The sequence below is a fragment of the Chaetomium strumarium genome (assembly GCF_033439665.1).
Source record: "Chaetomium strumarium strain CBS 333.67 chromosome Unknown B0T15scaffold_2, whole genome shotgun sequence".
Lineage (NCBI taxonomy): Eukaryota > Fungi > Ascomycota > Sordariomycetes > Sordariales > Chaetomiaceae > Chaetomium > Chaetomium strumarium.
This window is the reverse complement of record NW_026944430.1, coordinates 1,818,750-1,841,949: the sequence shown is the minus strand read 5'-3', so window position 1 is coordinate 1,841,949 and position 23,200 is coordinate 1,818,750. Positions and strand designations below refer to the sequence as shown.

General features: G+C 56.6%; 9 protein-coding genes across 9 annotated transcripts; 3 read left to right on the top strand and 6 right to left on the bottom strand.

Annotated features, from left to right (window-relative positions):
• Positions 1-78: 78 nt before the first annotated feature.
• On the bottom strand, positions 79-2,284 carry B0T15DRAFT_565519 (MBOAT, membrane-bound O-acyltransferase family-domain-containing protein). The gene is made up of 2 exons (XM_062870670.1): positions 1,765-2,284; positions 79-1,688 (listed from the first exon to the last, which is right to left on the bottom strand). The coding sequence occupies exons 1-2, from the start codon at positions 1,914-1,916 to the stop codon at positions 143-145; spliced, it is 1,698 nt and encodes a 565-aa protein (XP_062724048.1). The 5' UTR covers positions 1,917-2,284; the 3' UTR covers positions 79-142.
• Positions 2,285-3,975: 1,691 nt separating this feature from the next.
• Positions 3,976-6,696, top strand: B0T15DRAFT_103490 (kinase-like domain-containing protein). The gene is made up of 2 exons (XM_062861395.1): positions 3,976-5,796; positions 5,854-6,696. The coding sequence occupies exons 1-2, from the start codon at positions 4,152-4,154 to the stop codon at positions 6,450-6,452; spliced, it is 2,244 nt and encodes a 747-aa protein (XP_062724047.1). The 5' UTR covers positions 3,976-4,151; the 3' UTR covers positions 6,453-6,696.
• A 1,200-nt stretch (positions 6,697-7,896) lies between these two features.
• Positions 7,897-10,074, bottom strand: B0T15DRAFT_391497 (Hsp90 protein-domain-containing protein; the record flags this gene model as incomplete). The annotated part of the gene is made up of 2 exons (XM_062864593.1): positions 7,897-9,756; positions 9,817-10,074. The coding sequence occupies 2 exons, from the start codon at positions 10,072-10,074 to the stop codon at positions 7,897-7,899; spliced, it is 2,118 nt and encodes a 705-aa protein (XP_062724046.1).
• A 1,608-nt stretch (positions 10,075-11,682) lies between these two features.
• On the top strand, positions 11,683-12,573 carry B0T15DRAFT_523988 (uncharacterized protein). Its single transcript, XM_062868735.1, has 2 exons — positions 11,683-12,036; positions 12,173-12,573. The coding sequence occupies exons 1-2, from the start codon at positions 11,961-11,963 to the stop codon at positions 12,442-12,444; spliced, it is 348 nt and encodes a 115-aa protein (XP_062724045.1). The 5' UTR covers positions 11,683-11,960; the 3' UTR covers positions 12,445-12,573.
• B0T15DRAFT_523986 (flavin reductase like domain-containing protein) lies at positions 12,574-13,955 on the bottom strand. The gene is made up of 3 exons (XM_062868734.1): positions 13,596-13,955; positions 13,342-13,531; positions 12,574-13,285 (listed from the first exon to the last, which is right to left on the bottom strand). Exons 1-3 carry the CDS (start codon positions 13,759-13,761, stop codon positions 12,706-12,708), a joined length of 936 nt encoding a protein of 311 aa, XP_062724044.1. The 5' UTR covers positions 13,762-13,955; the 3' UTR covers positions 12,574-12,705.
• A 41-nt stretch (positions 13,956-13,996) lies between these two features.
• B0T15DRAFT_103315 (uncharacterized protein) lies at positions 13,997-15,133 on the top strand. Its single transcript, XM_062861393.1, has one exon. The coding sequence runs from the start codon at positions 14,221-14,223 to the stop codon at positions 14,941-14,943; it is 723 nt and encodes a 240-aa protein (XP_062724043.1). The 5' UTR covers positions 13,997-14,220; the 3' UTR covers positions 14,944-15,133.
• On the bottom strand, positions 15,072-17,371 carry B0T15DRAFT_103317 (Vps5 C terminal like-domain-containing protein). Its single transcript, XM_062861394.1, has 4 exons — positions 16,566-17,371; positions 16,074-16,454; positions 15,411-16,013; positions 15,072-15,353 (listed from the first exon to the last, which is right to left on the bottom strand). The coding sequence occupies exons 1-4, from the start codon at positions 17,214-17,216 to the stop codon at positions 15,201-15,203; spliced, it is 1,788 nt and encodes a 595-aa protein (XP_062724042.1). The 5' UTR covers positions 17,217-17,371; the 3' UTR covers positions 15,072-15,200.
• Positions 17,372-17,499: 128 nt separating this feature from the next.
• Positions 17,500-21,099, bottom strand: B0T15DRAFT_523982 (TAF5-like protein). The gene is made up of 4 exons (XM_062868733.1): positions 20,615-21,099; positions 19,862-20,044; positions 18,995-19,800; positions 17,500-18,933 (listed from the first exon to the last, which is right to left on the bottom strand). The coding sequence occupies exons 1-4, from the start codon at positions 20,768-20,770 to the stop codon at positions 17,763-17,765; spliced, it is 2,316 nt and encodes a 771-aa protein (XP_062724041.1). The 5' UTR covers positions 20,771-21,099; the 3' UTR covers positions 17,500-17,762.
• A 26-nt stretch (positions 21,100-21,125) lies between these two features.
• B0T15DRAFT_523980 (uncharacterized protein) lies at positions 21,126-22,919 on the bottom strand. The gene has a single exon (XM_062868732.1). It carries the CDS (start codon positions 22,435-22,437, stop codon positions 21,469-21,471), a length of 969 nt encoding a protein of 322 aa, XP_062724040.1. The 5' UTR covers positions 22,438-22,919; the 3' UTR covers positions 21,126-21,468.
• Between the last annotated feature and the right edge of the window lie 281 nt (positions 22,920-23,200).

Sequence of the window (23,200 nt, the reverse complement as noted above, 5' to 3'; positions counted from 1 at the left end):
CACGCTTGGCCATGAGTTGGTCGCCCTACATTAAAATAAGGATTCGCTGCCTCATACTAAGACGTAGAGCGAGCAGATCTGCAGGCAAAAAAAAACACATTAGTTAGCGGAGTCGCCTTTCACTGAGTACCTAGGTAGGTACCTAGGCGAAGAGACGCGCAATACTACCTACCAAGCTCAGCCCCAGAATCATACTGCACCAGAAGCACACGTTGTTGAGCGTCTTCCTGCCGCGGACCCATCTTGTCCGCTGCAGCATGACGATAGGCAGCTGCAGCATCTGACAAATGAAGCCGTAACCGCGCAGCTTCTTAGTGATGCAGGCCATGACGATCTCGTGGCCGACGGCGCTGATCAGGAAGGTGATGACGGTGGCGTTGGCCTTGCCGATGTGGGGGCGGCTGGCGCTGTAGACGTGGCGGCGGAGGAAGCTGTAGACGGGGATGTTCCACTCGCGCGAGAACTCCATCCAGTCGGTGCTGTTCCACCAATCGCTGTAGAAGTGCCGGTCTGCGAAGCGCGTGATCTCGGCGAAAGCACCGAGCACGTACTCGAATATAACGAGGAAGACGAGGAGGAAGGTCAGCATGAAGGGGAAGAGGAGCCAGGAGATCGTCTCGGCCAGGACGAGGAGCTTCTCGAGCGCGGTCAGCGGTGAGCCGGGTGGCCGCAGCGCCGGGTCGAGCCTCTGGGAGGCGTCGACCAGAGTCGGCAGGATGAACTCCTCCGAGATGACGGTGAGCAGGAAGATGCAGCCAAATACGGCAGCAATCTTGGAGAACAGATTCTGCCAGTCGATCTTGTCGTTACGCGGGTACTCAATCTCGTAGCACAGGGTTGGGCAGCACAGATAGTCGAGATAGTTCGACCACGTCAGGTTCGCCGGATATGTGGTGTTGCCAAGCGGGCTGGTCAATTCGCGTGCCAGGTCCTCGCGCAACTGCGCAACCTCGTCCGCATCACCCGGGGCGCCGTCCTCCGCGGCACCCTTACCCTTTGCTTCGGGTCGCGTTGGACTGGCCATCGTGCCCATCGGGTTGTCCGGGGTAGGGTAGATGAAGGCCGGGGCGCGCGAGGCGGTCGAAGGGTTGTCCAGCGCCCGCAGCCGCTTCTCCGTCTCGCTCAGATGCCCGTTATAGAAGAGATACGAGTGCATCTTCATCAGCAGCACCATGGTATGGAGCAGGAGGAAGACCTGGGAGGTCCAGGTCCAGTCCAGGAGGAAAGGCACGGCGATCCACAGAGCCAGCCACAGGACCTGATACACGCTCATGATGGCCATCCCGCCCTTTGCCCATGTCAAGGCACCATCGGCCGGCGCAGCGCGAAAGAGTTTGTGCAAGGGAACAGAGACGGCGGTGCTCGCGACCATCAGGAAGTCGGCAATGGCCAGGTGCCACAGCTTGACGGTAAACAAGGTCCAAATCTCGACACGCAGGGGGTACCCGGTGTCCTTGATGTTGCGCAGCATGGTGGTTATGGCCATGATGGCCAGGCCGATCCAGAAGAGGTTGAAAAAGCCATGGAAGTCGCGGTAGTCGCTGTTGGGGTCGAAGTGGGATACGCGGCTCGCGAACTCGATGGTTGGGAAGAGGCGGCGGCGCTGCTCTGCGCGAACCTGCTTGCGCGCTGTGGAGAGCGACTTCACCGATGGTGGTGCGTCGAGGGGAACCGGGGTTGAGCGGCCACTGTGAGTGTGAACAGAGGAACAGTGAGTGAGACATGGTCACATCGGCGCCTGGTGACTCTCCACCTCTTGCTTACCTCGTCATACCCGTGGCGTGGCCATTGCTGGGAGTTTCAAGCCCGCCGTTCGTGTCGGACACGCTGAAGGTTTGCGACAGTTGCGAATGGATGGGCTTCCGGGGCCGGGGTCGCACAACGCCATCCGAGACATCGGCCGAGGTGGACGCCATGATGCCGCCGAGCCGCCGAGCGCAGTCGGCACAACCACCGGAATCCAACGTATTTTCCTTATGGCCCTGAAAGAGCACTTCACGGCCGTGAGTCTGGTGACGAACTCTGGCTTTCTAGTGTTTTACGGAGCTCCCGAACCCCGTAGGCGCAAATGTGTGCTTCGTATCGAACCGCGAAATGAAAACAGGGGAACTCGGCATGGATCGGCCTGGTCGGACGCGGCAGGTATCAATTGGCCGCAGTTCGACGTGTAAAATGGAAGAACATGCCCTCAAACGCTAGGTACTAATATCGTGGGTTTCTCTCCCAGGTCATCTTGACAAGTTCATGCGCGTTCCCTTTAAAGTGTTCCATTTCCATGCTACCGTATCCGACCAACAACCCCGGCAGGTGTCAGCTTCCGAATTGGGTAAGTTACCAACGTTACGTCACTGCCACGTGACTTCCATGCCTTTTACATAAGGACACCAGGGAAGAAAGTTAAAGTGCTTGCAGATCAACATCATCAGCGGGGCACATGACCGTCTCGGTTCCAATTCCATATTGGGTTCAAGTTATTTATTATAGCCAAACGCAACCTCCAGCTGTTCCTGAAGCGACCGAGTGGAAACTGGAAATATCGGCTAGCCATTGCAAAGGATTTGTAGAGGATGACCTCTAGTTAAACTGTAAATTGAAAGAATGCATAATAACCCTTCCGGCCGCGCAGACCGCCGTCTCTTATTAGGTAGTGTGTGCTGAGCCTGCAAAGGCGTGGAAGCCGTTGCGTCCTCTGGCGCCTGACGGGACCTTGGGTCAAGTCCCTTCTTTTGCGGGCGAAGCTATAACTACCTTATGTAGAGGCAGTGCAGGCATCCGCATCACACCCGTTTGTGCCGCATGAATTGCTGACCTGCAACGACGTTGTAAGACGGCCCAGAGATGGTTGACGGGTATACGTGACCAATTGTTGTCGAGGATTAGCCATCGTGGTGTTGCACGGTCCAACGAGGGGCTGTTTCTCAATTGATCACCGATCACCATCCTGTTTTGCTACGTACTCCAGTCGGGCGCTCTGTACGGAGTACACAGTTCCAGGCACGATCAATCGAGTGTATCACGATTACACCACATGTGCATACTGTCGCGGCATGCTTATTTGTTGACATCAGATTTCCACGGGCATTGATAAGAAATCTGATTGCAGCGATTGAACTATCGCAGCCACAAGTGCAGAATTGCCCGTCGACTAGAACTGATAAGCCGCAAGCCAGAGAGTAAAGGAACCCAACCTCCCTTCCATTCCCTAGCAAGGGGTTCGAGATGCGGGAGATGCGGTTTCTTTGAGCGAAAGGAATCCAGTACGGTCCGTATGTACTAATAACTTCTCCATTCACCAACATGCCTTCTCATGCCCACGACGGACAAACGAGCTTGGAGTGGGAGACATGCCAAAGACCCACGCATCGAACGTCCCATTGTTCCCTGTTCGTCTTGGCACTGCCATCCTTTGACCGCAGCGAAAACGAGGACATGGCGTTGCCAAGTCGTCGGCTCAAGGTACAGCGAGACATTGGACCCCGTGCTCGAGGGTTTCCGTCGATGTTCATTGTTCGAGGCAGCTTATATAGAGGTGTTGATGCGTGGGTTGATGTTCCCCAACCTGCTTGGCACTTGCACAGGACGAAACCGTGGGGAATTTTGCGGCGTGACCTCCGCAGTCGAGTCAACGTTGCGTCCGCCCGCAACGCGCGCATGCTTGAATAATCACCAATTTTGGTCTAGGCTAGGTGGTAATGGAAAGGTCCGAAAGTCTAGTGTCGCTATAATCCAATCCAATGGAGCATATGTCCAAGGAGAGATTGCTCTCCTTTATCACACCATACATGGGGGATTCGATTGATGAACAAGCAATCTGACTCGAGGTATGTCGATATCAATAACAATCCTACTGTTCAAGCTCAGTCTCTCCCATGCACATCCCTCATTTGTTGGAGGAGGAACAATTTGAGAGCAAGCGCGCCTTCCCGCTGAGAGACCTGGTTTGCCCCACTTCCCGCCCACTGCAGATCAGCAGGCCGACCCACTAGCATCAGAGTTAACAGGGCGCTGAAGCACACCCTAGTGCGCTGCACATAACTGGCCTGGGCTGCTCTGCTGGAAATAACCTCCCAGCATTGCGCCGTCCCGGCGACGTCTTACACATCCACTCACCTTTCCGCGCTGCCTTGACGTCGCCTTCAAGCGCAGCGACCATGTCCTCAACCCCCTTTCAACCTCAATCTTTATTCCCATCGCTATCCCCCGACCGAGGCGACGAACCAAGTGGTCACAATGCGCCTTTCTTGGACGCAGCGGCTGCGATAGCCGCAACCGAGGCCGTGAACAAGCGCAATGTTCTCGAAAACTCGGCCATCCACCTCAGCTCTGACCTGCCTCACGCTTCAGGTTCCACGACATCCGCGAGCCCTTTCCAGTTCCGTTCCTATACCACTGCTCCGTCGCCACCCGTGCCGGCTCTCGGACCCCGCCTTGATTCGCCGTCTGCAGTGATCCGCGACCCGGCCGAGGATTCAACCAGCTTCACACAGTCACCCGTTTCTCTCACCTACGACGACGAACGCGCTCAGCACCCACCGGAAGACGTGCATCCAGTTTTACCGCAGATTTCGCCACCAGCATACGGCTATTCCACACCCCACAAACCAGTAAGGCGCCCGGCGCTTTCTCTGCAACACAAGTCTTCTGTTCAGTCCCTGTTGCCGATCTCGAGGACCCCAAGCCTCAAGACCGGCAGCATCCACGGCGTCTTCGGCTCCGGCTCGGCTGCCAGCTCCACTGTCCCGAGTCCCATTATCTCCGCCATGGGCGACGTCACTCCTCTTCCTTCTCCCTTGTTAGCAAGCGACTCGCCGGGTCCGTGGAAACAGATGGGTAGGCGAACGTCCGGGGAGACAGCAGTCTCCAACGGTGCATCAGCCCAGACCGAGCCGGGCGGTTCTACGACGCACCCAACAAGCACGAAGAAGCCGTACGCGGGAATATCATCATGGCCGTCTGCCGCCAACGACATGAGAAGACACCCAGATGCCAGACTTGCCGAGCCGCAAATACGCCACACGAGGAATCGAAGCACCAGCGAGTACATCCCGGACCCGATATCGGTACCTAAGAGGATGTTAACCGTGTCCGGCACCCGTGTCAAGACCGACATGCAGAACGCGGCCGAGGGGCATATGCGCCGGGAGCCCCACCTCTCCGAAGCGAGGGGCTTGACGCCGATCGAGAAGCCGCCAACCCCACCCCCAAGCGAGTCGTCACTAAGTACGACTGATTTAAGCTTGACCATGAGCTCTGGGTCCAGTACCCGCAGCAAACAGTCGCGAGCCGAATACTTCGAGGCCTATGGTCGCTACGACAAAACGCGTCGGCGTTGGCGGGCCGTGAGGGTGCTCGGCCAGGGCACCTTCAGCCAAGTCTATCTGGCGACGAGCCACACATCTTTCTCATACTCAGACGGTGAGGAACGCAGCCCGCGCGGTCGCCTGCATACTCCGGAGCCATACGAACGCCGGTCGTTGGTTGCCGTCAAGATCTGTGAGCACGGTCCTCGAGGAGGTGCATCCGAGGACCGCATCGAGATGAGCCTTAAGCGTGAGCTCGAGATCATGAAGAGCATACGGCATCCCTCGCTGGTGCACCTCAAAGCCTGGAGCATCGAACCGACCCGGGCCATCCTTGTGCTCAGCTACTACCCTGGCGGAGATCTGTTCGATGTCGCCACCCGGCATCGCGACGCCCTTACACCCGGCCTCATACGTCGCATATTTGCCGAACTAGTTGGCGCGATCACCTATCTGCACGACCAAAAGATCGTCCACCGAGACATCAAACTCGAGAGTAAGTCACTCCCTACCCCTCGGCCGCTCTACTCATCGGCACCTAACACGGTTTCAGACGTCTTAGTCAACCTTCCCGCATCCGAACTCACATCAAAAACAACAACCAACTGGACAACCTATCCCTTTTCCGTCATCACTCTCACCGACCTGGGTCTGTCCCGCCGCATTGCCGACGACGAGAAGCTCGAGACCCGCTGCGGCTCAGACGACTATGCCGCCCCCGAAGTCATCATGGGTCAACCCTACGACGGCCGCGCCACCGACGCCTGGTCGCTGGGCGTTCTGCTCTACGCGCTGCTCGAAGCCCGGCTCCCGTTCGACCCGCCACCCTGCGGACCCGCCGGTCTGGACCATGCCATGCAGATGCGCATGCGCAGCCGAACGAGCCATCGCATCGCGCGGGTGGAGTGGCGGTGGTTTGAGTATGGCGTGAGCGAAGGGGAAGAAGGAGAGGGCGATCACGAGGCGGATGTGGGCAAGTTTGAGGCCAAGGGGTTGACGGGGGCGATGGAGGTTGTTGAGGGGCTGTTGAAGCGCGCGAGGAGTCGTTGGCCTCTGGCCAAGGTCGCCGAGACCGAGTGGGTTAGTGGCGGGATACGCGTGGAAGGGGGGATCAAATTCAGGGAGGAGGAAGAGGGCGAGGAAGTCCTATGAGCTTCCTATTGATGACCTCTCAGTTGGGAGACCAGAAAGAGGGTTTTGGTGCGTTGCAATGGAGTAATGACAACTGGGAGCTGCCTGGGGTTAATGGGATTCACGGGGGTTTTAGACGGAGGGTAACGGTGGTTTACCTTGATCAGATCGGCCAGGGAGGTTTTTCTTCTGCTGCGGCCATAATTTGGGCGGGCAAGGCTGGACCGGAGAGAAAATGTCCCCATCAGTTACCTATTCTTTCTCTTCCTTGGTGGGGACATGTTTTACCACCACTAAGACAGACTGGTCCGCAACCATCCGCGTCATTTTTACCTAAGACCTAGTTTCTCGTGTAGCATACTTTAGTCTTTGTCACCTTTTCCGTTGTCGATGATGATGATACTAGAAGAGAAGATGAATGGCCAAGAGGGAAGAGAAAACTGGTCGGAGTTTTCTAGGAAGGAGTTCAGGGGTCAATAGATCAATTGCTTGGTTGGTAGGATACGGCTATGTGCTTTCTCATCCTAAAGGGTCCTTTGGATGGCAGAGAGGTTAGATCGATTGTATTCTGTGAAAAGGGAACCGGAGTGAACCCGTCTGCACTTACTACTGCTGTCTCTTATGTATCCTCTGCCAGGCGAGTTGCATTGCCCTTCGGCCAAAGCCAGTCTCGGTTTGTTTTTTGAGTTGGTAACAATGTTTGTGACGGGCCATCAGGCGAGTGAATGCAGCAAACTCTCTCAGAGTCTCAAGCCCATGCTGAGGCCCTCAGGGTAGGTTGTGAGTGACAGCTACTTCGTAGAGGGCAGGCTTGTGTTTCCCTTTCACTTGTAAAGCCCGGCAACAGGACAGCATCAATGTAGATCCAATAGGGTAGTTACTGTGGCCGTATACCTAATTATCGCATAGGTACATATTGTACCTGCCGTAGTCTAAGATCCCTCGGCCCACTAGGGGGTTCGAATCGAGGTTTCTTAGAACTAAGGTTTGTTCAACGTCTTCACAGGTGATCTTGTGCTTAGGGTTCATCTGCTCGAATTCCTGACAATAAGCAAAGGTGATAATAAGATGGGGGTTCGACGCAGAATGACTATAAGAGGTGAAAGCTACAGGTAGTTCGAGACCCAGCCGTCCTGTCATTCAAGTTTAGAGCAGCTTAACTCCCACGCGGGATGTATTGAGCTTAAGGCGCCGCATTCGTTACTTGGTACACTTTCCGGTACGGGAAGCCAGCGGCAAAATGGCAGGCAAGTCAACACCTCAATTCCGTCTAACCATGGATGTCTACGTCGAAGATCATGATCACCCCAGTGTCCTAGACTAAAATACAGAGAGCAACGAGGTTATCGGGGAATTAGGCGAGGCAGCCAACTGGGATAAATGGGCAACTCCAGTATCATAAAACGAAAACCGTCCTAACTCCGATTCCCAAACCCGATTTTCCGTTTCCCAGCCAGTTCATGATTTAATCAACCTCCTCCATGGCGCTGTCGCCGGTCTCGGCGGCAGGGACACTAGCATCAGCAGCCGGAGCCTCCTCGGCAGCCTCGGGCTCCTCATCCAGGTTCAGGCCGAGCGACACAAGCTTGTGAATGCGCTCAGCGAAACCAGCAGGCTCCTCGATGGTGAAGCCGGAGACCAGCAGCGAAGTCTCGAAGAGGAGCTGGACGATCGACTTCACGGTCTTGTCGTTCTCACCATCTGCCTCAACCTTCTTCTTGAGCTCCTTGATGATTGGGCTCTTGGGAGAAATCTCGAAGGTCTTCTTGCTGGACATGTAGCTACTCATCGAGGTGTCGCGGAGGGCCTGGGCCTTCATGATACGCTCCATGTTGGCAGACCAGCCAAACTGGCCGGTGCGGATGGCGCAAGGGGAGCCAACCAGCTTGTGTGAAACGACGACCTTCTCAACCTTGTCGCCAAGGACGTTCTTGAGCGACTTGGCGAGACCCTCGTACTCCTTCTCTTCAGCCTCACGCTGCTTCTTCTCGTCCTCGGTCTCCTCAAGCTCGAAGTCCTTGGTGATGTCGACGAGCTTCTTGCCCTCGAACTCCTTCAACTGAGTCATGGCATACTCATCGATGGGGTCGACAAGGAATAGAACCTCGAAGCCCTTCTCCTTAAGGGAGTCAAGGAACGGCGACTTCGAGACGGCCTTGAGAGACTCGCCAGTGATGTAGTACATGTTCTTCTGATGCTCCGGCATCCGGGTGACGTAGTCAGTGAGCGAAGTCTGCTCATCGCCAGACTTGGTGGAGTTGAACCGCAGGAGCTTGGCAAGGGTGGCGCGGTTTTGCGAGTCCTCGTGGATACCGAGCTTGATGTTCTTGGAGAAAGCGGTGTAGAACTTGTCGAACTGCTCCTTGTCCTCCGCAATCTCGTTGAAGAGCTCGAGAGACTTCTTGACAATGTTCTTCTTGATCACCTTCATGATCTTGTTCTGCTGAAGGGTCTCACGGGACAGGTTGAGCGGGAGATCCTCAGAATCCACGACGCCCTTGATGAAGCTAAGCCATTCGGGGATGAGGTCGGTGGCATCATCCGTGATGAAGACGCGGCGGACGTAGAGCTTGATGTTGTTCTTCGTCTTCTTCGTCTCGAAGAGATCGAAAGGAGCGCGCTTGGGCACAAAGAGGATAGCCCGGAACTCAAGCTGACCCTCGACGGAGAAGTGCTTGACGGCAAGATGATCCTCCCAGTCGTTGGACAGCGACTTGTAGAAGGAAGCGTACTCCTCCTGAGTGATGTCTTGAGGGTTGCGGGTCCAGATGGGCTTCTGCTTGTTGAGCTCTTCCTCCTCGACCTTGGTCTCCTTGACCTTCTTGGTCTTAGGCTTCTTCTCCTTGTTCTCTTCCTCTTCATCAACCTCCTCGATCTTGGGCTTCTTGTCCTCGCCCTCCTCGCCTTCCTTCACCTCCTCAGCGTCCTCATCAGGGACCTCCTTCTCGGTCTCCTTCTTGACGTGGAGGTAGATGGGATACGAGATGAACTCGGAGTGCTTCTTGATAACCTCCTTGATACGGCTCTCATTGAGGTAGTCGGTCTGCTCATCCTTGAGATGGAGGATGATCTTGGTACCACGGCCGAGCTGCTCGCCCTCAGTGTCGGGGGTGATGCTGAAGGTGCCACCGGCACTCGACTCCCAGATGTACTGCTCATCATCGTTGTTCTTGGAGACGACAGTAACCCTGTCGGCGACGAGGTACGCCGAGTAGAACCCGACGCCGAACTGGCCGATCATGGAAATATCAGCACCCGCGGTGAGGGCCTCCATGAACTGCTTGGTGCCGGAGCGGGCGATGGTGCCGAGGTTGTTGACGAGATCCTACGGAGTGAAATGTTAGCAGCTGTTGCAGTGATTCAGAAATATCGGACTAGAACATACGGCCTTGGTCATGCCGATACCGGTGTCCCGGATGGTCAGAGTCTTGTTATCCTTGTCCGGGATAATGTCGATGCGAAGGTCCTTGCCCGAATCCAGTTTGCTGGGATCGGACAAAGCCTCGTAGCGGATTTTGTCGAGCGCATCGGAAGCGTTCGAGACAATCTCACGCAGGAAAATCTCCTTATTCGAGTAGACTGTGTTGATAATGAGGGAGAGAAGCTGAGAGATCTCAGCCTGGAACTCGAACGTCTCAGCCATGTTGAGAGTTCTGGAAAGTCTGTTCTGGTACCTGACAATTGAAGGTCAGCTATTGCCTTACTAGGAAGTTGGCGTACTTGTTGGCGGGGCGTTTTGTGCAAGGCTAGTGTGGGGTGATGAAAGTCGGTTGCCCAAGCAGATACCAACAAGAGCGTGCACGTGTACAAACAGAAAGTGGCGAGAAACAAACACATCTTGAAGTTTTGATAGGATAGAATGCGAATAGTGTGGCATGTTGGAAGAGTGCGGTGAATAGTCGGAGGCACCCGACGAGGCTGAGGGAAAGCTGAAGCGGCGGATCGAGGAAGGTGCGAGCACTTACCAAAAGGCTGATTATTTGCACGATGGTCAGCGATCTGCGCCTCCGGAGACCTCGAGGTGTTGGGAAGGGTGAATGTGAAGAGGAGATTCGATTTGGAGAACGCGGAGGAAGAAGGTTGAAGAGAAGAAGGGCAGGAGGAGCTGTGGCAGCTAAAATGTATGTGCGGGCTGCCCTGGGCGATGCTCAACGATTCTATGAGATTCTATCGTCCAAATTCTGCGGCGTTCTTCTGATTCGCTTCTATAGAGCTCCACAAGCACAGATAGGACGCTCTGATTGGTTACCTTCCTGAGCTCCCCTCTGCAGGGCCCCACACTGAGGCTGCAATTGGAAACGGGGAGCGAAAGGGACTCTACCAGAAGATTCATAGAACTCCCAACAATTGCAGGAACAAACTGGAGATATATCAGGAGCTGAAAGCAACCGGAAATCACATTGTACAACATCCCATAGTCCCAGCTCAAATAATACCTGGTCTGACGAGGCAAGTGAGGAAAGCTCCAGAAAAGTCGAGACCACTACCCCGCTTGCGAGGCTGAAAACGAGGCTGGGTCCCCCGCGCCGCGCTACCTGCCCCTCCTTCCTGCCTTGAGCGGCAGGCGGTCAAGCGCCTGCAATGTACATGTTATTGCACATAGGGTGGCGGGTCTTCTCCAAGGCAACCGCGTTTGGATATCGCACACCCGTCTTTACTCCGAGGCTCATGATTCATCACATCCGGGCAGTGACCTGTGCAACTACGATGCGATGATGCCCCCTCCGTGGGTCTGACTCTGAGTTTGTATGTACGATACATTACAGCAACTCTGGATCTGAATCCTTAGGCACTCAGCTATCGATGAGAGAGTGGAGCAGAGCATACCTCCCTGCAAACCCTCATCTCAAGGTTAACATGGAAAGTTGGCGACTCGTTACCTGAGGCTCGAGAGTCGAGAGTCGAGATGCAGACCGCTAGTTATGGAGATATGAGCAGTTGAAGCCGGTTAGCGAGTAGCGAGACGTTCTCGAGCGACGGCAACGATGGGCATGACATTACCTGGCCACTGGAAGTGACTCTCGTACATAAATAGATGCCACGCTGGACACCAGAATGTCTGTCACGACTCCCCAAACTGTCCCTTCGACTCATCCAGCAGGGCATATTTTACCGTTCAACAACCTCCATTTGTAGTCCTCGGTTCGTGAAGTGTCATGCCAGACCCTAACCCTATGCTGGTCGGCGGGATCCTTCCGAGTCGTGCTTCTGAACCGTGCCCGACTGCCCGCTTCGGACTATTGGGGCTGCACGACGGAAAAGGAACAAGTTTCATGCGAGCTGTAGGATGGAACGAAAACCGTTGAGGGCTACACGTGCATACCGTACCTGGAAAGGAAGGCTGTTGATCGCTGCCGATTTCCGATTGCGTCAGTTACCCAGAATTACCCCACCTTAAGTATCCGACCGATCCTCAGGTCCCCTCCTCAGATCCTTTCCCTTCTTCTCTCTCACAACTCTCCACGCCCGCTTCAGAACACAATCGATTGCCAGAAGCCCAACTCATCACTATTTCCCCGTCAAATCAAGATGACTATCCCCGAAATTGCCGGTCTCCAGGTTGAGGTCCTTGCCGAGGGCACTGGTGACCGTGAGACCAAGCGCGGTAAGTTTCGCAGCTGAATGAATTGCTACCCCGCCCTGCCACCTTGCTGCTACCCCTCCACCTCTGAAGCAGTCCCGCACCCCGCTCCTAGCTTCCAAGTTGCACCAAATCGCTGACGCTGCTTGCCTCTGCACAGGTGACAGCATCGACGTGCACTACAAGGGCACGCTCGAGGACGGGAGCAAGTTCGATGCCAGCTACGACCGCGGTGAGCCGCTGAACTTCACCGTCGGTGCGGGTCAGGTCATCAAGGGCTGGGACGAGGGTCTCCTGGGCATGAAGGTTGGCGAGAAGCGCAAGCTCACCATCTCCCCGGAGCTTGGCTATGGTAACCGTGGTGCTGGTGGCGTCATCCCGCCCAATGCCACTCTCATCTTCGAGACGGAGCTTGTCACCATCAAGAACTAAGCAAGAAGAAGCATCATGATGAATTCTCGGCGCGGCATTTTTCTTTCATTTTCGACGTGAAGTCTCTGAAGAGGCCATAACGCGAGATCCTCAAATGGAGGATTGAGAATCGAGACACCTGTTCAGGCAGTCCCCTGCCATGTTTGCGTCCCCGTATGAGTATGTGTGTGATCTGTGCCATGCCATGCCCCGCCAACGCCGTCGCCATGTGAATCCAAACTAGAGTACATGTACATGATCCCGGATCCGAACACAACCCTTTCACTCGTCATCTAATAACCTTCCCTCCTCTTCTTTCTCTACAGGTGTTATACATTTCCCAAGCTGCCTGTACCGTCTATCCGCATACAGCAAGCCAAACCGATCCTTCACCTCCCTCTGTGACCCGGACCTCTCCACGATCTCCAACACCTCCCCAAGAACAATGACATGATCTCTCACCCTCACGAACCCCCCAGTCGGCGCATTAGCATCCTCCAGCAACCGACACCTCAGCACATACAGCACCCCATCCCCCTTCAACACCGGCGCGTCACCCTCCTGCTCGCCAGGCTCAACCTCCACCCCTCCGTCCGCACTCAACCGCTCAAGAACCTCCCTGCCCCCGGTGTTACCCCCGGCCAACCAATCTGCCACACTCGCGCCTGCCGCATTGTCAGCCAGCACGTGGATATTGAAGCGTCGGCTCGCCGCAATGGCGTCAAACGTCCGGCTCGGCACGGCGATGTTGAAGGTCACCACCGGCGTTGGAGACAGAGCGAGCGAGGTCAGGCTGGACATGGTCATTGCCCGCGGGATGGACGGCGAGCCGGGGGGGCAGCGGGTGAGGTGGAGGTGCAGACTACCGCCGGATGGGTCAGGAGGCGCATCACGGAGCGGAATTGCTCGGGTAGCGACGGGGTGGGGGTTGTTGATGAGGTGGTGCCTTGTGTTTTGGAGGAGCGCGGCGGATGGATTGAAGGGGGCTGAGGAGGGCTGATGGCGAAGGTCCGTGGTCGGCGGCGGTCGGATTCGCGCTCATCATCGGAGAGGGAGGTTCGTGAGGTCTGGCGGGTGGTGTGCAAGGGCCGGATGGGGAGGGAAGAGGCTGCTCGGGGTCGAGGGCGATCTGTTGGAATCAGAATTACGAGTCAATTAGGTCCTAGACATACATTTTGGGTAACATATCCTCCCGGACGGCAAAGCAAACTGCGCTACAGAAGTCCGGAGTCGCATCACGGCGAGGTCTGAGCGGGGGGCATAGTTGCGCCGGGGTCTTTGGCGAGATACGAGGGCGAACTCGTCGGCGGAGCCCACCAGAACGCGGCGGCTGCTCATCACAGCTCCATGAATGTCGGTGGCTTCCAATTGAACCCCCCCAACAAATGGAGAGGCGACCGCTTTCTGTCAAACACGAGTGGAGGGTTGCCTTTGGCGGCCAAAATTCCGTGCAAATTGCCTGCAGACTGCTGTTCAGACTGGCCTTTTAGCCATTCAGCCACCGATAAGATAACAACCCTGACACTGAGCGGTACGCTCTGCGTGCATGGTGATTTCGTCCGCCGTATCAAAATTTCAACCTCAATTGGGCGCTCGAACACATGTGTAACCGACGAGACGAAACCCTGAGCCCGGAGACGGCACCACGCTTATAGCACGACCCAGGGGCGGTAAACAGTCAATTGCGCCCTTTCCCATTTCCAGCGCCGGCTCCCGCTCCGACCTCCGGTCTCCCACGATCCGGGAGAGGCGCATCGCATACAAAAGGACAAGCCAAAGGCTGCAGCAAGACCAGCCATGGGGAAACTCCCCGCCACCATCCTCCGCCGACCCTCCCTGGCAGGAACAGGAAGCTACCTTTCCTCCACGACGACGACGACGACCTCCTCCTCCTCCGACACAATCCTCGCCTCACCACCATCACAATGCACAAGACCACGGTTTAGCCAAGTCGGCAACCAAGTGCGGCACGCGACCTTTGTGCCGCGGCCCCGGCGGCCCTACACCTTCACGCAGCTGGTGCAGCTCTCGGACGGGTCGACCTTCACGGTGCGAACGACGTCGCCGCTGGCACTGTACAAGTCGGCCAAGGACTCGCGCAACCACATCCTGTGGCAGCCGTCGGAGAAGTCGCTCCGGAACGTCGAGGTGGACGAGGCCGGCAAGCTGGCCGCCTTCCGCGAGCGGTACGGTAACGCGTGGGACTTGGACGTTGTGAAGCCAGACGAGACTGGTGCTCCTGCTGCTGCTCCTACTGCTGCTGCTGCTCCACCCGCCGCGGCACCGGGGGCGCCTGCGGATCAGAAGGCTGCTGGGCAAGAGGAGAAGACGGCGCAGGAAGCCAAGCCAAAAGCGGCAAAGCCACCGGCAGAGGCGGAGGCGGCACCGGCGCCGGCGGAAGACCAGTTTGATTCTCTTGTGGACCTCATCAGCGCGTACGCAACGGAGGACAAGAACGTCAAGGGCGGGTTGAGCGCCAAGGACCAGGCGAAGAAGGATAAGAGCGGCAAGAAGAAATAGAGAAGCACACGGGGATAGAGGGGATGTTGGGAAACGTGTAACATAGAAAACCGATCTTGTATTTTCGATGGGCCCGCCAGTCCTGCCAGTTGCCGGCATACCTGTCTGTATAGAGACGGATTGGGTGAACCAGAAGAAGGCTACCGCAGCAGCATGCGGATACGGCTATGTATAATACAATGGCAACACGCCGTTCAGGCATCTACCGGATATTATATCCCCCATCCAATGGTACCTCAGCAGCCCTAGCGCAATGCCTAGTCTGAGTCTTCGTGGATCCTTGCCCGGGCCCGGTCGACTGCTGTGTCACCGGCCGGTTTGTTGGCTTGGACGACGGGCGGCCGGTAGAAGACAGTCTCGTCGTCCTCTGCGTCGAGCTGCATGAGGAAGGTCTCCCATTTCTCGATCAACTGGACATATGTCAACAAACACAAATCATCGCGCACTAGTGCAAGGAACAAGCTCACCTCCTTCTGCGCCTCGACTGCGCTCTCCAGGAACGTCTCGACCCCGGACTTGAAATCCTCCACCTTCTCCCGCTCGAAGCGGTCCAGCTCGGACCGCATCAGCCGGCCCATGTCCTCGAACAGCAGGCGGGCCTGGTGCACCTTGCGCTCGGAATCTGCCACCTCGGCGTTGACCTGGTTGAGGCGGTCCTGCTGGCTCTTGCCCTGGCGCAGCAGCTTGTCCTGCGCAGCCTTGCGCTTGACCAGCTCCGACTCGGCGCTGTGCCAGCTGTGGAAGGCCTTCTGGCGCTGGGTAAAGGCCTGCTTGACGCTGCCGATCAGCCGGATGTACTCCTCGATGATGATGCCGAAAGTGAGCACGTCCTGCTGCGCCTGCCTGTCGTACACGTCGCGGATCGTGAGCTGCAGCTCGGAGAGCGCGTCCAGCGGCCCGGAGAGCGTGGGTGATAGCTCAACTGTCGACAGGGCATGGAGCGAGGCCGAGAAGTCGCCCGCTGCTTCGGCCATGGCCTTACGCTGGGCTACCATGCTGTCCATGGCCTTGAGCAGCGCCTTGAGCTGGTTTTCAAGAGCGTCGAGATAGACCCTGCGGTCATGGAACCACTAGCGAGCTGTCAGCAGCCATACCTTTTAACAAAAAAGAGAGAAAGAAAGCCAACTCACATCATCCTGCTCGACGAACTTATTCCCCCCGCCCACGCTGAACCCCAACGACCCCAGTACGCTCTTGCTCTCCCCCAAGCTCGGCTCCTTCCTCTCTTTGTGTTTGACATCCACATTGAAGGCCTCGCTCTCCAAGAACAGCTTCAAATCCGCATCGAGCTGCAGCGTGGGGTGCGCCGCGATCTTGTTGAGCATCTTCTCGAGCGCCGCCCGCCGGGACTCGACAAAGTTGCTCTCAAATCGGCCCACGGCCTGCTTCTCGGGCGGCGGCGGGACCACTACGCCGGGGTTGTTCGCATGGAGGGTGTTATACAGCCAAAGGAAGTCGCGGTACCGCCGCTTGACCTCGAACTCGGGCTGCTTGTACGCTTTGGACGTTGTCTTTTTATCACCCATCACCCCCCAGTCAGCACTCACTCATCTGCACACACTCTCGTAGCGCACACACACACACACACACACACACACACACACACACACACACACACATACCTTAGTCCGAACGGAGTAGACGATGTGACTACTCGTCAGATCCCCAACCTTATGCGGATCGCCCACGGTGATATGGAAGCTTGGTCGCGCAGCCTGCTCGAGACTGACACTAGGTTGCGTGGCACTCCGCACGGGACTCGGCAGCGCCGCCTGCACGGGTGGCGGCTGTCTGGGACCGCCGCCGCCCGGCCCCGAACCTGACGACACGCCAAACAGCCGGTCATCATCCTCATCGTCGTCAATCCGGTGCGGATCGGGCGGGCCGGCGCGGTGTTTGCCGGCTGACGGGGGCGCCGGCATGGTCGTGCGCAGGGGCAGCTGTGATTCTTTGAGGGGCGGTACGGGCGGGCCGCCGGCTTTCTCTGCTGCCGGTGTCGTGGCCGCGGCATCGTTGGTGCCGGAGGGAGGGGTGGAGGATGCGCCGAGGGGCCCGAGGGGGTCGTCTTCGACTGCTTGGAGGCGAGTGGGCTGGGCGACGAGGCGGCGCGGGGTGATGCGCGAGGAGCGGGCGGACGACGCCGTCGTGGTGGTCGTTGTAGATGGTTCTGGACCGCTAGCGGAAGCGGCTGGCGTGCTGTCGGTAGCGCTCTGTTGCGAGGAAGCGCCGAGTGGCTCCGAGGTGCCGGCCGAGTCGGCCCAGGGATCCTCCATTGTGAATGGTTCAAAGGGGTTTCAAGGCGATGATGGCGGCTTCACTGCTCAATTGGAGAGAGGATCTCAAGTGCGACGCGGGATGACCTCGCGCCGAATACAAGGAGGTGATGTGTGTTGCGATAATTCGAAATGCAGTGTCGATGCAGGGAAGCTGCATCGTCGTCGTGCCTGTTACGTACGATACCAAGCCCTTCTTGGCAGCTGCGCAATGTGGGGTCATCTTGAGCTGCAAGCTACGGCCCCTCAGTTCGTCCTCCCCTTCTTCATCAGATCACGTACTATGGAAGGTAGGCACTGATGATACCAGACAGGTATACGAGTAGGTCACCTCAGGTTCTGTCAGAGAATGTACTTTCTCTGCCTTATGCTAATGACCACGCAAATCGACAATATGCAGGATGGATATCTAGTCCCGTTGCACCTTCACCTGTGTACTACCCGACCGAAACTCCAGTCCCGAAAGAACCCTCCCTCGTCCCAGAAGTGAGCAAATACCGCGAAATCCGCTAAGATACAAGCAGGCTATAGCATTCCCGTGCGCTCCTAGCGCTCGGGATCGTAGCATCCACCCGCCACAACTAGATTCATCCGCGTGAACTGCACCTTCATAACAGGTGTCTTCTTAGTCGCAAAGGCGCTGATCTGATCCGGTGTTACCTGGACCTCCTTCGCCTTCTTCTTACCACTGCCGCCAACGCCAGTCCCGACGCCGACGCCGCCCCCGGATGCGCTGGTTCCCGGTGCCTGCGCCGCCTGACCGCCCACAGTGATGCTGCGTCCATCCGAGGACCCTCCCACGGCAATAGTGTCGCCGGCTGTCCCGTCCGCCTGCGGTCCCGGCTGCCCTGTCCCGCCTGCCAGGGGGTTGGTCTTGTTGGGGTCGGCCGGTAACTCGATATCCCAGATGCGGACCGTACCGTCCAGACCGCCAGACACAAGCACGTTCGACTCGGCACTGAAGCTAAGCGACGGAATGCCGCCTTTGCCATGGCCGCGGCAGCGTTTGATACGCGTGCCCTTGTCGATATCCCAGAGGAAAATGTTCCCTCCGGCATCGGCACTAGCAAGTATCCTGCCATTGTGGGCACACTGCAGGGCACTGATGTAGTGAGCATGGCCGGTGAAAATGCGGACGCAGTTGCCCGTGATTATTGACCACATGCGGATCGACTTGTCCATTTCGTCCGATGCTGAGAACACATATGTGCCATTGGGGTGCCAGGCCAGCGCTGAGATGCTGGTATCATGGCCGACCATGAGACGCTGCGCCGAGGCGTGGTCCTGTGAGAACACCCGGATAGTCTTATCCCATCCGGCTGTGGCGAAGTAGTGGCCGTGGGGGCCCCATAGGACGCGGAAGATGGGGCCGTCGTGTGCCTTGTAGATGCACAGACACGCCCACACATCGAGAGACCAGAGCCGGACCTGGCCATCTGCCGAACATGACAGCAGCAACTTTGTACTAGTATCGGGCTTCTTTTCGTCGGTGTCACCGTAGATGTTACGGTTCAGATTGGCGATGGAATCCGAGAACGAGATTCCGTAAACAGGGCCGGAGTGCCCAATGAGCTTCCGATTATTGACCTTGAGATCCTTCTCGTTCTCCAGGCTCGTCTTCAGCGGCTTGCCGTCCAGCGACCACACGCGAATGTACGAATCCATCGTGCCCACGGCCACGAGTTGGTGGTCGTTAGAGAATTCCATACACGAAACACTGGACAAGTCGGTTAGAACAGGGCACCGCCGCAAGCATTACTGCGAAGAACACAACTCACCTTCCTAGAGTGTTGTGGAAAGTAAACATGCAGGCCGATACGGGGATCCCAATGCCTCCGGTGCGTCCCTCGATCTGGAACCTGTCACGGTTCTCGCGCACCTTCTGCATCTCCATAACCACGTCTCGTGCGCGCGACGGCGGAAGCGGTAAATCCGCTCGTGAAGGCGCGTCGGCGCTTTCCTCTCGCTTGATCCGCTTGTCGAACTCCTCGACGAGAGTAGGCCGACCGTCCGCCGGCGGGTGCCGCTGGTCTTCGTCCTCGAGCTCTGCCCGGACGTCGTCTCTCAGCTCAGGTTCCATCGGCAAGGGGCCGAGCTTCAGCTTGGCGCTCGTGTCGAGAACATCCCGGTTAGACACGCCCGTGAAGACGCCAGGAATGCCCTCCTGGACGTCAATATCCTCCAGGTCAAGATTGAGCGCGCGGCGGTAAATCGCTTCGAAACTGTATGGCTCGATCGGACCGCGGGTGCTCGTCTCGACAATGCAGTTGGTCTGGAGAATGTAGGTGACCGTTGAACCACCCTCGTCTGCCTCTCGCTCGAGGAAGTGAAAGAGATTCCCGGAGAGAGATTGGTTCAAGGGGATCCGGTACCTGTTTTCACGGTAGCGACGGGTGGTTGGATTCTCGTTGACGTGCTGAGGTAATGTCACGGTACTCAAGAGCGCCAGGGTATCCTGGTGAACTGCCTCGAAATTTGGCCTCAGAGTATCCAGGAGGTCTCTGGCATCGTCGGTGTAGCCCTGGCTCACTAGCTCCAGGTATGAGTAGATAAATACGGGCCACAGAAGCTTTCGTAGCTCAAACTGGATAGTTCCGGGTCAGTAAGTTGAAGGCGCGCGTTATGTGAGTAAGTAAAGGGCTCACCTTGTAGATATCCAGGTTGTTCTCAATCCAAGTCTTCAGCAAGAGGAAGGCCTTCAGGTACCTTCTCGGACCAGGGTCGTCGTCCCGCCGAGCAGGTCTCCCATCTGGACCTAGGTAGGCCGTCTCTTGGCGGAAGACGGCTTCAGTCTTGGTGAAGCCCTTCTTCTTGAGATAATCCGTGACCTGCTCATCATTTATTGGTAAGCCAAGGTCGGTAACCAAGTCGGGTTCCCGCCCGACGAGGGACAGCCATAAAAGGCGGCGCGACTTGGTATGCTTGACAGGAGATTTGGTATGCTCGACAAGAGATTCGCGACGGTTTGAGAAGGGATCCATCTCGTAATCTGGGAAAAGAGAAAGCTGCAATGATGCCAATGAATAGAAGAGAAGCGCAGCGTTGATGGGAGGCCACTTGCTATTGAGCGAAACGAACAGTCGACTCCGTTGAAGTTCCAAGCACACCTCCAAGCGGGATGCAGCTCGGACATGAACGGTAGACCTACTAGAACGAAAAGCAGAACTTACGATTTGGTTGGAAGATTGATGAGGGCCCTGATGCCTTCCACTGAAGGTGGTGGTTGCCATGACGTTTTGCTCGACTTTCCAAGGAAACAGCGAAAGTGTGTAGATGCACTGCACTTGCAGTGTTTTGGGTCAAGGTTGCAACAGGAGAGGTAAGGGAATAAAAATGCAAGTGCCCGACACCACAAAGGTCAAAGCTGAAATAGATAATAGGAGCTACCGATCACTCACAATCTGATTTAGATTTTGGGCGGATGGCGGATTATTTCCGCCGCTCGTCGCCACCGGCGCGCTGCTGCCACCAGAACCGCCTGCTGATTGAGGTTGCCCACCATATGGCCCTCCAGTTGAGCTCGGCACGACATTCTGAGCTGCCGGATTCGACATTCTCGGTACCAGATATATGCGAATTCAATCTGGCCGATGAATGCAGCAACCGCCGGGCGAAGGCGTTCGATTATCTCGCCCCGTCCGCGCGCGATGATGGGGTGACAGAGTTTGGAGGCGCGTTGCGACTCTCGGTTCCGTTCTATATACCTTTGGAGATTCTCGTGCGTGATGGTTGTTGGACCTATGCGTTTGGGTTGAATGGATTTAATGTTAGAGTCCGTCAATGAGATCCGTCACGCAGCTTATGGGAAGTAATGAGTGTGATTCCTATGGGGAAAGTGACGAGTGTGAATGATGTAGAGAGGTATGGACAGTCCAAGACTCCAACACGACGTGCAACGCTGGCGGAGTTCTCCGTTAACTGCCGTATCTATGGTGCTGATTGGCTGCTGCCAAGATGGGGCGGGGCAATGCGACCCCTGGGCCTGAGCACGGCCCCACGCAGCCTGAGGTTCATTAGGTCGACCAAAAGAAATCGTAGTAGGTACCAGGTATACTCCGTCCACGGGTACATTAAGTCATCCCGACCCTCAATTACATGTACGATATTGTACGGATACAGTGTATACACAGTACACCCTATCCAATGGACGGTGCAGCCAGTTTCCCCCACGGCTCCTTGCGGCTGGTCATCCTCACCTACGGAATCAAGACTTTACAGTACATACACGCCCGTGACTGAATCGTACTAAACTCTACGCCTCATCCTCCAACAATGCCTTGAATGCACCCGCAACGGTTCTAGTCGGCGGAGCGAGCTCCAGAACCTCCTTGCTGGTCGTCGCAGCCGTGCACTTGCCCTCCCAGGCCGCCACCGGTCCGTGCTTGATAGACAAGATGATACTCTTGGATTGCCCAGCAGCCTCGGCGGCGGCCGCCATGCCATCGACCATCGTCACGTCTTTGTAGACGACGTTTTCGACCTGCGCACCGATGTACTGCTCCACCATTCGGACGATCTGCTCGCCCGTCACGTCCTCGGGCCCGTTCAGCACGTACTTGGCCTTGTTGTGCGCCGCAGTGTCCCGTTGGACTAAGAGCTTGGCTGCAAACTCTCCGACATCGTCAGGGTGGATGACGCCTACGGGTGCGTCCTTTGATGCCATCAACCGCAGCGGCGTGTCCTGCTTGCCGGTTTTGCGAACCTGCTTGATCCACTCGACGGAGGTCGCAAGATAAAAGTTGGTGAAGACGTTGGGCTGCAGGGAGGTCCACTGCAGACCTGCAAACTCCGGCGAGCCGAGCATGACCTCGAGGGCCCAGTGCTGGCGCGGGTAGAAGGCCGGGAAGTCTGGGCGCACGTTGGGGGCGGTCGTCGAGATGCGCACCACGTACTGCACCCCGGCCCGCAGCGCGGCCAGGTGGAAGGCCGACTCCTCGGCAAACTGACTGGGCTGAACGGGAGAGGCGATAAAGGCTCGCACGACTTGGTGCCCACGCAGCCAGTCGGCCGTAATGTCGACCCAATTGTGCTCGAGTACCTGCACGCCAGGGAGCGTGGCGAGGTGCTGTGCCACAGGGTTGTTCAGGGAACGCGTCAGGGCGACGACTTGGTGGTCTGGCAGGGTGGTGTTGTCACTGCCGTTCAGGAACTTTGACAGCGTCTCGACAACGCTTCGGCCGGTGTTGCCCGTGGCGCCAACAACGAGGATGGTCGGGGCCATTGTGTAATGTATTATGCAGTTGGAACGAGTGGGAGACAGAGGAGTTATGGTTGAGATACGTTGCTATGATTAACTTGCGTTCTATTCTACAGATCAAGACGTTTCATGTGTCTTTTATATAGAACCGAACGGGACTACAGAGTAGTGCCACCCTGTCTATCTGTAAGATGTTCCAGGTTATCGCGCAATGGTCACAGTCTTCGAACTAGCTGCACTCTGCTGTCTGGAAGTATATTTATCCAGGATATCACGCAATGGTCACAGTTTCCATCAAACACGACTCGCAGTACGTCAACACGACGAATGATCGTCCAGGTCGCCGGAGAAGATTAGACCGACTCGGTCCATCTGTCGCTGATATGCCATACATCTGCTTAGTAAGTGGTGGGCAAATGTCTCCGTCTTCCCTCCGTTGACACGATTGGAAAATCGCCGTGCTTGTACTATGGGGTCCGGGCGTTCTAAAGAGCCCGCCCGAGCCCCCCAGTAGTCTCTGAAGCACTGCCTTGATATCACTAATCTGTACTGTGTATCTTCAATGCCCAATTGTAAAGGCCAGCGCGGGCTGCTTGTGCACCTAGACTACATTGGGCAGTAACTAACAAATTTAGCTAGCCGATTATGGAACAAAACGAGCAGGGAAAATCACAGCGGCCGGGGGCCCGTCTTTTACCTCCATCGTGTGATCGCGGGGCAGCATAATCCAGCCGACCCGACAAGAGCAGCTCTTGAATCGGATCTATGACGGGACTACGAACGAAAA

Bases quoted from the DNA above. Each gene is read 5' to 3' on its own strand.
- B0T15DRAFT_523986 (XM_062868734.1), bottom strand. From the start codon at position 13,761: ATGAGCAGCCGCCGCGTTCTGGTGGGCTCCGCCGACGAGTTCGCCCTC. The intron at 13,532-13,595 runs GTATGTCTAGGA...GACCCCGAGCAG, and splicing joins GAGGATATGTTACCCAAAAT to CCTCTTCCCTCCCCATCCGG. The intron at 13,286-13,341 runs GTCGCTACCCGA...ATCCGGCGGTAG, and splicing joins TCATCAACAACCCCCACCCC to TCTGCACCTCCACCTCACCC.
- B0T15DRAFT_103490 (XM_062861395.1), top strand. From the start codon at position 4,152: ATGTCCTCAACCCCCTTTCAACCTCAATCTTTATTCCCATCGCTATCC. The intron at 5,797-5,853 runs GTAAGTCACTCC...ACACGGTTTCAG, and splicing joins CCGAGACATCAAACTCGAGA to ACGTCTTAGTCAACCTTCCC.
- B0T15DRAFT_565519 (XM_062870670.1), bottom strand. From the start codon at position 1,916: ATGGCGTCCACCTCGGCCGATGTCTCGGATGGCGTTGTGCGACCCCGG. The intron at 1,689-1,764 runs GTAAGCAAGAGG...TCACACTCACAG, and splicing joins CACGCCACGGGTATGACGAG to TGGCCGCTCAACCCCGGTTC.
- B0T15DRAFT_103315 (XM_062861393.1), top strand. From the start codon at position 14,221: ATGGGGAAACTCCCCGCCACCATCCTCCGCCGACCCTCCCTGGCAGGA.
- B0T15DRAFT_523988 (XM_062868735.1), top strand. From the start codon at position 11,961: ATGACTATCCCCGAAATTGCCGGTCTCCAGGTTGAGGTCCTTGCCGAG. The intron at 12,037-12,172 runs GTAAGTTTCGCA...GCCTCTGCACAG, and splicing joins TGACCGTGAGACCAAGCGCG to GTGACAGCATCGACGTGCAC.
- B0T15DRAFT_523982 (XM_062868733.1), bottom strand. From the start codon at position 20,770: ATGTCGAATCCGGCAGCTCAGAATGTCGTGCCGAGCTCAACTGGAGGG. The intron at 20,045-20,614 runs GTGAGTGATCGG...AATGATGAGCAG, and splicing joins CCCAAAATCTAAATCAGATT to GTCACGGATTATCTCAAGAA. The intron at 18,934-18,994 runs GTGAGTTGTGTT...CGACTTGTCCAG, and splicing joins TTCCACAACACTCTAGGAAG to TGTTTCGTGTATGGAATTCT.
- B0T15DRAFT_523980 (XM_062868732.1), bottom strand. From the start codon at position 22,437: ATGGCCCCGACCATCCTCGTTGTTGGCGCCACGGGCAACACCGGCCGA.
- B0T15DRAFT_103317 (XM_062861394.1), bottom strand. From the start codon at position 17,216: ATGGAGGATCCCTGGGCCGACTCGGCCGGCACCTCGGAGCCACTCGGC. The intron at 16,455-16,565 runs GTATGTGTGTGT...GGTGATAAAAAG, and splicing joins TCTACTCCGTTCGGACTAAG to ACAACGTCCAAAGCGTACAA. The intron at 15,354-15,410 runs GTGAGCTTGTTC...ACATATGTCCAG, and splicing joins CAGTCGAGGCGCAGAAGGAG to TTGATCGAGAAATGGGAGAC.